Consider the following 13029-nt stretch of genomic DNA (forward strand, 5'->3'; position numbering starts at 1 on the left):
ATGAAACAGCTCGTTGCTACCGCAATTATTACGAATGATTAGACAGAACAGTGCATCCTGTCTATATTAAATTAAAAAAAGGGGGGGGGGGGGGTAGGGGGAGAGAGAAAGAAAGCGCGCATTCAACGATACGTTCGAGCCACGCGGCAACGAAGCGATTACAGCTGTCCGCTGCTACCCGATCGCAACGAGTCGGGAACAGGATCTCTGTCCTAGATGCGGCACGACCACGGACGCGGGCCGTAGGACACGGCGAACGGGCGAGCCGACCTTGAGGAGAGAAGGACTACGTCGCTACCGCAGCACACACGAGACGCAGCCGCTACGCGAAGAAGACCGACGCAAACACGGGCCGAGGGTGAGGGGGACACAGTCGCACAGAGCCGCCGCAGAACCATGAAATAAAACGACGAAATAAGTCTACTTCCCCCCCGACTCGCCAACGTCGTATCCTCTTCGGGCGTGCGTGAACATACAGACGCCCGAGGTCAGCACCGTCGCCATTGAGCAATGTTTACACGGCTCCGACCCGCTCGAGAGAGACGGCGAGGAGGAAACGAAGCGCGCAGGCAGCAGCAAAATGCGGCCAAAGCAAGAGCTCCGCCCGGCGGTTGTCTTTTCGCTCCAGCGTAACGGCCGCCGTCCGACATAATGGGCATTAGCGCAGCACATAGCGGGACGACGACGTCTCCGACCGGTTCGTGGAGGAGGAGGAGGAGGCAGAGCGCGCTCGAGCGAAGCGGGCGGCCAGACACAAAGGGCGGGCGAGCCAAAAAAACACAGCTGCTGCCGCTGTCTTCGAAGACAGCAACAACACAAGGCGCAGTCACGGATAGGACGAGAGAGAGCGCGCGAACGAAAACAACCCGGTCGCAAGCGCCTCGAGTATACCTTGGCTAAAAGAAAGGCCGCACCACCGACGAGTCCCGATATACGTACTGCCCCGCTTATAGAATGCACATAGCTCTCTACCTGGCATCCGCGTAGTTCTTTCTGGAGTTTTACGCGTCAAAACCACGACCCGATTACGAGGCACGCCGTAGCGGAGGTCTCCGGATTAATTTTGACCACCTGGGGTTCTTTAACGTGCACTACAGCGCAAGCACGCGGGCATTTTTGCATTTCGCCTCCATCGAAATACGGCCGGGATTCGATCGCGCGACCTCTTGCCCAGCAGCGCAACGCCTGCGTAGTATAGCGTAGGACGCCATGCTACCATCCCACTGAGATGATGTGTAAGGAATCGTTTAGGAGCAGGTGAAACTTTAAAGCATTCCATTAAGAATCTGCTGGCCAACTTACACATGTGGTTGTAGCACAACCACACAATAAGCGCCGAATCATTATACAAATCATTTACATTGTACAAGATAATGTACCTCTGAGGCACATTATTTTTTTTTTCAGCAACCCCTTAGCATGACAATATTAAATTTATCTTCTACGTATGTTACGGGTAACATATGGCGTAAAACATGCAACAGACAAAAAAAACAATAGCATTACGTAATGAGGCATAGAACTAAGCACTACTGCATGCAGAGTCAGCTCTCGTCGTAGTAGGTCATTCCATACGTGGGGACGCCCGAAGGACGTCGCTGAGCTGTCCGCGAGCAGCTAATCGACGCCGTGGGGAAAGGAAGCCGGCGGCGTGAGTCTGCTGGAGGACGTCGCTTGAGAACGACCGCCACGCGCGATGTTGCGTCGCAGTATACTTACGCGTGATTGCGGGTTGCGGGCGCATCCCAAAGCGAAGTCGCAGAGAGGACAAGGACAAGGCTTGCCGCAGAACGGTCCACCCTCGAGTTGCGACGTAAAGTTGACGAGGGATTGTTTCGCTCTTTTCCTCGTGTTACGCGCGCGCTCGACACGACCGATGCGCATGGTCGAAAAACTTGCATCGCGAGCTACAAAAGCACAAAAAAAAAAAAACTATGGGGTTTTACGTGCCAAAACCACGACCCGATTATGAGGCACGCCGTAGTGGGGGGCTCCGGAATAATTTGGACCACCTGAGGATCTTTACCGTGCACTACAACGCGAGCACACGGGCGCAAGCATGCGGCCGCCGTGGCCGGGATTCGATCCCGCACCCTCGAGCTTACAGTAGCGCAACTTCATAGCTACTACGCAACAACGACGGGTCTGCTTATATTTATAGCTAACGCTGAGTGTACACTGAGAGCGTTAGCATGTACAAGATTTTTTTTTCCCCCAAACAGCAGCGCTCGTTCGCGCCACTGGCCGTAACAGCCCAAACGGAGGAGTGGTACGCAGGTTCCACCACTTCAGCCATTCTCTACTTTCACCCGACGGCGATAACTAGACCGGAAACAACAAGCCAAGGCGAGCCGAACGAAGAAAAGGGGGACTGAGTAGACGAGCGAAAAACCACCGCCGCCTCGAGCCGCTCGACCGACTGCGCCAAAGCTCACTCAATGCGCGCACATCCAAACGGGACCTGCCAAGGACACGCAGTGCGTCCGCCGCTGGCTCAAAGACAGGCCATCCTCGTCGCCGCGGCGTTGCACACACACACACACACACACCTTGATTGGCGCAAACAACCCGCCGCCGAAAACCCAAGGACGCCGCCCGAAGGAACGAACGACGGCTGCTCGGCCTGGGGGCCCCCCGACAAAAGCCGAAGAACCGAACGGACGCCCACGCTCGCTCGCTAAGCACGCCTTCGATGCCAGAGAGGATGACGTTTAGCTCTTTTCCGTTACGTGGCGTCCATTCTCCTTGGAGTCGACGTCCGCCTCGCCGGATCATTATAGCTCGCAAACCGTGATGTGTGTCCGTTGCAGACATCGACGCTGTGAAAAGGGGGCCCGCCGCCGCCGCCAAGCGGGCAATGAGAAAGCCGTTAGTTGGAGGGGAGGAGGAAGTCGAAGGCCGACGACTGAGCAACACCGAGTTGTTTTTGCTCAATGGCCCCCGCTCGGCTGCCAAAAAAAAAAGACACGCCGCGGAAGCTTCGCGCGGGAGTGAGAGCGCGGCTGTGCGGCGCGGTTCGTAGTTTTGAATAGTGGCAGAGCGATTGGGTGTCTCCTAGTACATGGTGGTCCCCGGTAGCGAGGCAACTGAAAATGCCCCCAGCGTGCCCCGCGTCCGCTGGACATCGCCAGAAGCGGCCAGATACGTTTGTTTTGATTTGAAGTGGCTTCAATGTCGCTTGTGACACTCGACTACTGCTCTACGTTAAAACATTCGCTCACCTAGGCCCGATCACGCGAGAGACGCAAGCGGAATGAAAAACGGGGGAAAGACAGGCAGACAGATACAAGGGATGCAGAAGGACGGCGCAGAGTGATGTTTCTTCACGAGAAGACCACACGAATAAGGTCTGAGAGTTTGGGTGTCGAAAAGGCGTGTTTAGGTGATGCGTGTCTCTTCCCACACAGCATAAGAATCGTTTAGCCGCAAAACATTGCCGCCTCTTGGCTGTGACGGTTTCGCGCTTGTTCCCTCAATGTGTAGTTAGCTACCTGCATTTTTGTTCTTTCATTCGATGTTCTGGGCTGATTGTACTGTAATAAACAAGCATACATTCATTTGCCGACCAACGACAACTTGTCCACGCATTAGCGGACTCCCCGCTGAAGTAACCAGGAAGGACGCCGTGTACGGTCGAGGATTGCACAACGAGAGCACAACAATCGCACTGATACGGGCCACTTACTCGTAAAGCTATCTCGGTCTCGCAGCCATCGAATAGCCCAGATTGCGGCACAATGACTTTATAAAATGTTTGAACTTCACTAGCTCTTGTGCCAGGAAACCGTTTCTTTTCTCGCTATATGAAAGGAACTACAGTTTCGATAACAATTAACGTTCAGAACAAAGCGCCAACTCGAACTGATCCGGGGGGCGTAGAAAAGCGAACGCCGGCCATACAAGATGAATTCGTACTAACTTACCCAGGCTTCGGTTCTTTGATTCACGTTACCGGCGCATTACAGACGAAAATCAACAAATAAATGACGGACAACAGAACACCACCAGCGCTTGCGGCGTCTGCATTTTTTTTTCGATTTTCGTTTACGTCGTGCCGATAACGTGAATCGAGAACCTAGTTACCAACTTGCCCGTTTAACAGCATTACTTGCAGGTTTCGGTTCTTTTACAACATTCGACCACCAATCTAAACCGATTTAATGTCGCCACGCACTGAACGGCAAAAAAGATTCCGGGACGTTCCTAGCACTTTCCGCCGTTCTTTCTACTCCGCTTTGCCAGCCCTTCCCATCTCCCCGTCGACAACAATACCGCGTCTAAATCTCGAACCTGGTTTCGGGTCCACGGCGCCACAAAAACGAAACATTGGGCGCCGCTTCATCGCATCGCTCCACCCTCTCAACACTGAAAACGAGGAAGAGACAACGCGAAGTCAAACCAACGAAGCAGGCGCAACCCTGGCTGGATCTCTTCGAGAAACAGCGGAGAGAAGGATCTTCCTGGCAAGCCCACACGCGTGCACAGAGAGTTGCGACGGTCGTTTCGCGGCATACCCCCCCCCCCCCCCCCCCCCCCCCAGCCTAGCCCCCAGCCACCCGTTCACCAGACTCGCTGCTGTCGTTACACCGGGTGTTGTCGTCCCAGGGCGGGTGAGAAACATGCCGGGGCTTGCAACATCCGTCGCCTTGCACAAATCGTTTTCTCTCTCTCTCTCTCTCTCTCTCTCTAACGTTACACGGGGCCAAGAGACAACAAAAGTCACGGCAGTGCCGAGTGATCTGCAATCCAAAAACGGGATCCCCCTAGGAAGGGGAAGGAAGGCTTTGAAGAAGAAGGCATGATGGAAAGGCGTCGAGATGAAGCGTTGGCGCGGAGATGTGCGCAGCGAGTGGAAAGCAGCGAAAAAAAGAAACAAAAACCGGGCCTTGGGAAAACAGGTATGCACACGCAGGCGAGGCGAACAGGAAAGGAAAGAGTATAACCAAACCGGAAGACCTCGTCCACCCGTTTTTGTCGCCGCGTGGGAAGAGTTTTGTTTGCCCAGAATATTAACGAGGCGGCGACCGTGTCGGTCCAGTAGGCAGAAAAGTCGTGATGCGAAAGCCACAACGAAAAGTCACTACCAAGCGAGAGAGAACGCACGGTACGGGTTTCAATTTGTGCTCTATCGTGTATGACCTCTAAAGCACGCGCCGAGACATCATCATCATACGTGCGGCAGAGAAGATGACTGAAAAAAAGAAAAGGAAAAAAGAAACTACGCGCAAAACGGGGCTGTCAAGTTATCCTTCGGCGTCCGTCTACCGTTCGTTCCGTCGTGTCTTCTATACACCATAAACAAGTTATAACTCAAGTAGCCCAGCAACAAAGTATTGATATCTATTTCCCGTCACTCCGTGCTGCTCCAATTTCTTCTTACTTCAGCGCAACTACCACGCAACTCGATCAATCTTTGTGCTAAACGACGAGAAGAAAAGTGAGCTCTTTCGACGCTAGATCTTCCGCAGCTTTACGCACGTTCGTTTTATTATAGCTATTACTATTAATGTAAGCGCAATGTAATTTCTACGCCACCGAGAAAGCTGCTGCAGCAGAGTCAAGTGAAAGCCGAGGGTCTTTTGCAGAAATGGCACTGATATTGCGTCGACGAATGCAGATGAACAGATGACGTCACCGCGGTCAACGTCTCCATGGAACAGCGCCTGCTTGCACACGCCGGCCAGTGCATTTCAGACGGCGGCCCTGACAGGTGGTGCCTTGGCCTTGCATGACGTCATTGCTTCCGTGGGCCTTGAAACACTGGTCACGCAATGTCGGCGGGTACGCTCCTGACAACCTCACTCACGCCTAGGGTGAGGCTAAATTGGCATTTCAGCGTGACACTTCACATTTAGACGTCATGAATCATTTCCTTTCATTCTGTGGAACCTCCGAGTGTTTATGCCTGTTAAGCGTGAAGCCACCGTGCTTATTGCGAGAAGCTTTTCTGTGCGATTCGAGCGCACGTTCCTGAAAACTAACGCTTAAACGCCGATAACACGAGTTCATTTGTAAGTTGAGCAAGCTCACACCTTAGACGGGTCAAGAGGAAGCAGACACAGGGCAAGCGCTTGTCCTGTGTCTGGCTTTCTACGTCCTATCTAAGGTTTGAGCTTGTTAAACGAGGAAGTATGAACGAACTATCCCAGCAACACGTTCTAGGTTAGGTTTGAGTCTTGTTGTTCTAACCGTGTTTTTTGAGCACTGCCTGTCTGTGCTTACATAATGAACCAAACATCAATATGATAGGGGGGGGGGGGGGTTCAAGAAGAAGCTCGGCACCTCCGCGTACTTTTTATCCTTTAAGCTAGTGTCATCCCCCCCCCCCCTTCCTCGCCTCCTGCATACAAAACGTACACGAATGCAAAACAACGGCAGGTGCGCCTGAAAGTCATGCGTTACACGAAACCAGCCTTATCAAGGCGACGACGATGCAGAGCAACAGCAGGAAGTTCCAAAGCCGGACAGTCGATAACAACCATGAACCGACCATCCAAACACCTTCCTTGTGCTAAGAAAACGCCCACCATGCAACAATAGGATAGATGAAAATAGAAAGTTGCATGCTTGCTATTTTGTCGGGGCAGCAGCTTCCGAGGTTACGCTATGGGCGAAGCGAAAAGGAATATCGAAAGGAGAATAGCTCGCAGTGTACGAATCACTTCAGGTGTTCCAGCTACCGTTAACGTGTTGTTAATGGTAGGAAAGCGGCAGCAAGACACACACCGTCCGCACACTGTAGACGCGAAGGTCAACTGCCTGTCCTTCAAATCAGGGAGGGCCCAATTTACAATTTCGTCAGGCTGGCTGGATTACGGCTTCGTGAATATTTCCCGTCAAAAATACAAATAAAATAAATAAATTAAAGTATCCATACGCCCCACATTCTCCATATCCAACAACGCCATACGAAGGAGCCGTGTGTCCTCACAAAGTGTTATCGGATGTGGGGCCGGGCACAAGAAACGAACCCACCACCAGCGGAAAATGCGTCGCGTTACTTTTCAGTTACGGCGGTCTCTCGTAATGCTGCGGTTTCTGCCCGAGTACAAGAATACACTGCTACAGGGTTCGTAGCACTTTTTGCGTAGAAAATTACAGAGTTATCAGGAACTTCCAAAGAACACGACAAATCAATTTCAAAGATTAAAGCAACGTGATGCCCGACAGCTCTAACAACACACTAACTTAAACAGCAAGCAAGAACTTTTTTTTTTTTTTTCATTGCTTACGAAGAAAAATGAGGTGCTCGCCAAGCCTTTTGGCGCCGCAAACGTGTCTCCCTACTACGAGGATGCTAATTAGACCCGACTGGCTTGTATAAATAAACCTCGTGGTAAGATAACACAAGTTAACCGCTCTTAGTCGAAATCAAAATTCAAGGAATGTGTTAAGTATTCCGCGAAACCTAGGGACCTTGGAGATCTTGAAAATGAAAGCTTCAGATTCAAGCTTTTCAAACACTACTAATAGATTACGTCACCCGCTCTTACGCATCGAGTTGCCGTCTATTCACTCCAACCGCACCAGGAGAAGAAAAAAAAAAAAAAGCCGAAGACTAATTCGTGTCTATCAAGCACGCCACAACACATATTGGCCTATTCGAGACGTCTGCAACGTGGAGATTGATTGATGGCGCGCTCGACTGATCTCCACACAAAAGGGCGGTCGAGCGTAGAAGGCTTTAAAATGCCGACAAGCCTGAGTCGTTGCACGCCGTCTGCAACATTTCTGGCGCTTCGTCTGCTAGCATCAACAGGACGCTGCACAAACAGGAAACGCCGTCTGCGTCTGCTATGGCGTGCGAGTGAAAAAGCTTCCTCATTTCGAAGGCTCACGCGATGGAGATAGTCGGGAAATAAATAAAAAGAAAAATTGAGGATCGATAAAACCACCCGAGTTAGAGAAAGAAAAATTGCGCCTTTCCCGATTCGATTTTATTACCGTGTCGTCTGCCACCAGCGAGCAGCAAGGTGTACATGTCGTCTGCTATACCCGTAAGTACATGGAGGGAAAACCAAAGTCACCTTATCACGACCAATGGGAGCACAGCTGCGCAAACGGCGCCGTACGCAGGAGCAACAAGCCACACACACACGTGCAAATAAAATTAAGAACTGCGGACACACGATTTCCTACATCGATTGTGTACGGAGAAAAAAGCATGCTCCATCGCGTCTGCCACGGCTAGCCTAAGTTTGAATTTTGCATACGACTCCGCTCTCCCCGTTTCTGCTCTCGAGTGCGCTTCAAGGTCCCAGCGTAATCTAGAGAACGTGACTTGTCCCACAGTTTCTCGAACAGCCCCGCCAGTAACCCTATTTCTCGCGTCCAGCGACAGTGTTCACGAACAATCGAAGAAACGACTTCCTCAAAGTCGCATATCATTTTTTTTTTCTTTACTTTAGCGAGCGAACTCGCTCCACATAATGCAACGGCACACGACAGAGCGTCCCAGAAACAAAGTTAAGCCGAGCCTGTGGATGACCCTTTTGGCATTGAACGACGACCCATCGACGGGGGCATAGAATTCCATGATGATTGCGAATTTAAACTTAATGGCGCAATGTGCCTCCGTACTCTACCAAACTCTTAAAACTGTAATGCAACTCTCCCCCCGTCACCGTATTTTCCTATTTCAATTCCCTGCTCTCTGCTATATCCTGCGCCGACTTACTATCTTTATTCGAAGTGGCCGTTTTTTTTTTAATCTATACTAGCCGAAGAAACGCTGAGAGCTTTCTGAGACAGTCAACAGTGTGTCCGGCTACATTTCTGGACGAAATGAACGTCCTAATAAGGTAATCAAAGAAATCTAACACAGAATGATAAGTTATCTGTCGCAGAAACTGCTGGCACGTCAACGCATCCACAAAGCATCCTCGACTCTTGACAAGAAAACGTGAACTAGGTCAGATACTATATTGGCGTAAACTACAGACCCGGCACATACATCAGCAACTGTAGACACCAAAATGTCGAATTCATGAGCAGACGACTATCTATCCTCGCACTAGCAGACGAGATGTAACGGCGATCCGGAAATACAAAGAATGGCTGGCGGCTGATGCAGCCAGTTCGATTTCCAACTTCGATTGTTCGCAGTCAACCGAGAGCTACACGTTCCCCATTGTATGACGAAAGAAAAACACAAACGCGAAAGTGGAGCACGCCAAAACGCTTAGTACCGAATTGTGCAAAATGCGGGCGCACGCGGCACCTCGCCGCTTCTGGGATCATTTACGTCACGAAGGCTGATGCTGCTACTCGACTATTTTGTTTTCCAGGTCAGCGGGCGGCCCCAATTTGAAGCGCTCGCGCAATTTCCTCGTTTAATTTAACTCCTTCGTCGAGGTCCCGGCACGACTTTTGGCGCTCACGCGTGCTCACGTAGGCTATTAGGGAAAAAAAAAAAAAAAAAAGTTTCACAGGACGAACACAAACGAGCGAAAATTAAAAAAAAAAAGTTATGGCGACAGTACAATGAATCAGGTTACACTGATAAAGTATCTTTTCAAAACTATAGTTCCTTTAATTTCGCGGTGATAGGTCGAGTACTAGAACAGAAAGTGAAGGTCCAAGTTCCATTTGTCTAATTTTGCGCCAAACAGCCGGCGCTGATACACGTCACGTATTTCAATACATCTGTTTATCTTAGCCGATGCAACTTAGTAAAGATAGCGAAACTTCATAAGCTCTGTGGTTTGCTACTTTATAATGCAACGTTAAAATAGAAATATACGAGGCCTCCAGAAGCCATCGTCAAAACTCATGACGTCACGGCGAGCTGACAGTGACGTCACTGCCCACCTCCCCTGTTTTTAGTTCCTACTTTTCTGGCTTACCAAGCATATACTGACGATAAAAAGTGTCATTTTCCTTTTGGTATTGTAGAAGGATAATTTACTATTACAACGCAAATTATTTTTTTCGTTTCTTCTGTGTTCAATAACCTGTAACGGAGTATCCTACTGATTCACCTGCGTGGCGGGAACAGACGTGTTTATAACTTGTTTTTCAGCGAAGGTCGATCAACGTAACGACAACAGCCACACAAATTTATTTTATCTCACTGAAGGTAGAATTAACCTGCAAAATTTTAAAATGGCTGACTGTGCGGGCGCTGCTACAACTTTCTGTCACAATGGAGAGAAACCGATGGGGGCGGATCTTCTGCGCGTGGCATCGTTTCAACATAGCCTCCTATGTTTTGACAGCGATGTTGGTTTCTTAGATAACTGAATCGGCTTAGTTTCCACGTGCGACTGTTTCGCATTTGCCCAAACGCAGAAGAGAAAGGCAGAAGAACAAGTTAACTCTAACGGTCAGTGGTCTAGTTCGCCTCAATTTGCTGTTGTAAATAGAATGCGCAGTATTTCCTCTTCCCCAACTTAACGCGGATGTGAATGAAGGACTTTTTTTCAGGAGCACTCTTCCTCGTAGACTCTTTTGCCTCCCAGCTTTCCCTCCACACACACCGGTTAGTCGCACCGACAAAAGAACACCTTGCAAGACGACGGTCGTTGATAGAGGCGGGAAGGAGACGTAACTGCTAATCAAGGCCGCCTGGGGTGGAGCCGATTTTGCTTGTCGTCGATCGTGCAGTATAAAGTAATAACAAAAAAAAATTAGACGGGTTGGGACTGGGCGCAAGCTATCATGTAATGCTCGAACGCCGTGAAATGCAAAATCGCTAGCACAGATTGCCCAGGCACTGCGTGCTGCTTTCTTTTTTCGTCCTGATGACGTCGTCGGCAAAGGACAAAAAATACTCGTATAAAGTAGCTCATTATTATTTGTTTACAAAAAGAAATCAATTCGAATGGCTGTGCACGTCGCGGGAACGAATAGAGCTCATGAATGCATAATTGTGCAATAAATTTTAATAGAATGAATACTACCGTCTCAGCAGTCAGAGAACACGTAGTGCTCATCCCCCCCCCCCCCCCCCCCCAGCTTTCTCAGAAAAAAAAAAAAAAAAAGCCACTGTGCAGCGAGCGATCCGGCTTTGTTCCGCGCCTACTGCCTCCCATTCCCGCATAAAGAAACTAAGCAATGCAATATTGCAAATATATATATATATATATATATATATATATATATATATATATATATATAGAAAGCGGTACAAGGCAGCTACTTCGGCGACGCGTTTGCAATCAAGATCCACTTGAGGCTGCGACACACAAGAAAATCCGTCCGCAAGATCGCTCTTGCGTTGTCTCAACCTCGTGGCCTAAAAATTGCACTAATCGACGCAACTGGACAGGGTTTAATCGGGAAGAGAAAACGACCAAGATGAGTCGCGCTCGAGCGCTAAACTACAAATCCCGGCCGAAAAACCTACGCGACATTCCAGAAGCACGAGAAGCGGCGTTAGGGCTACGCACCTTTCGAAGCAGCGGTCCACGTTGTCCGACATGAGCAGCAGCATGCAGAGCTGCTCGAGCGCGATGAGCTGCATGTCCCGCTCGTCGCCTTGGCCCATGTTGAGCCACTCGAGCAGAGTTTCGGGGTCTGCGTCCGCCATGTTTGACCGCAGCAGCAGCAACCGCCGCCGAACTCGCTACTGTTCCCTCCGAGCGGAGCGGTGAAGAAAAAAAAACACGACTTGGGTTGTCTCGAACAGCAGACGTTGCAGGCTGTAGCAAAGGCTGACCCCCGGCAAGCCGAGGTCGCGGAGTTGCCGCGCAATCACATATCCGATGGACCACGTCGCCTAGTGCTCACTAGACGCGACGATGCCTCACGCAGGCACGTTGGAGACCAAACGCGACGAAGGGGTCCCGCGGCACCGTCGACGGCGGCACACTGGTTCGCTGCTAGGGCTCGCTGCGGCACCATTCACACCATTAGAAAGGCCGTGTCGTTGCACCTCGAACGAATCGGCGAGGACGTTGCAGCAGTTGTTATCCACGGGTAGAAAGGATCGCGGGCCCGAGTCACCGAAGAACCGGATCCTTCCTTCCTCCCGGCGCCGAACGAAAACGATGTGGAACGCGGGACAATCCGACGGGGTTAAAAAAAAAAAAGAAGGGGAGGCCCACCGCACCGACGAAGGAGGGACGACACGACCGAGTGCTAGGCCTAAAATCGGCGCACTGACGCAGCGTAGTGGAAGTGGACCGTGCGCGCCCGCCGCGCCACCCGCGGCCGCGGTCACGTGCTTTCCGGTTTCCGCGCTGCCGAGAAAAACAGCTGATTGCAGACGACGAACTTTCTGGATCGCTGCCCTCGCCTTTGTCGCTGGGCACGAGGAGACGCGAACGGTGTTTTGTTTGGCCGCAGTAGTCGGTTGCTGGGCTTTGCTAACGATCTTCCACCAGCGCTGTTTCGAAGGGCAGTGTTGCAAGCGCGTAGCACAGCTAGCAGCTCCGTTTCTGACTCTCGCAACAGTTGACGAAATGGCCACCACTAGTACACAACTACGCTAACCGCTTGAAAAGACGGAAATGTCATCCCTCGCTGGCCGAAATCAGCGTGCGTACATACATATTCCATCTTTGAATCGAGGGCTGGCTTTACGTTCCAAATAAAAGGCCAAATCGTTCGTTAAATATTAACAATAGCTTTAATTATATTGGTGTGATAAGTACGCACACTCACTGGCGCCAATACAAAGAACGCTACAATAAGCATCAAGACAATAAGCTAAATGTAAAGAATTTGGAACACCAGAACCAGATTGTCGTCGCCGTCTCCGCAGTATGGTGCGCGCGATGAAGCAGGCACTGAGCGACCGCGCCAGATCGCTCTCCAGAATAAACATATTGGCCAGCAACGCCTTTCTGTATTAGTACCTAAACTACATTTTCTTTATTTCGCTTCAGCTCTCTGCACGACAATCGCCGACCTGATTTTTTGTCGAAGACTTTTATGAACGTTTTCCAATGTACCGGTGCTGCCCTCTGCCGAACACCAGCAAAACTTCTATGGCGCGCAGATTTGACTTTTATTGGCAGTGAACAATCTTAACTGAACATCTTTTTACGTTTACCGCTACATTGTTTTCAGCCAAACTTCCAAACA

At 50.4% G+C, this 13029-nt stretch overlaps 1 protein-coding gene across 1 annotated transcript in view; it reads right to left on the reverse strand.

Moving 5' to 3' along the window:
• The window catches only part of LOC119458318 (E3 ubiquitin-protein ligase HECTD1-like), a 123449-nt gene extending 111339 nt beyond the window's left edge, over positions 1 to 12110 (reverse strand). The window contains 1 exon segment of the mRNA XM_037720149.2: positions 11391 to 12110. Coding sequence (XP_037576077.1) covers positions 11391 to 11530 — 140 coding nt within the window. The 5' untranslated portion in view covers positions 11531 to 12110.
• Positions 12111 to 13029: the final 919 nt, after the last annotated feature.

This window comes from Dermacentor silvarum, chromosome 7, assembly GCF_013339745.2.
Source record: "Dermacentor silvarum isolate Dsil-2018 chromosome 7, BIME_Dsil_1.4, whole genome shotgun sequence".
Lineage (NCBI taxonomy): Eukaryota > Metazoa > Arthropoda > Arachnida > Ixodida > Ixodidae > Dermacentor > Dermacentor silvarum.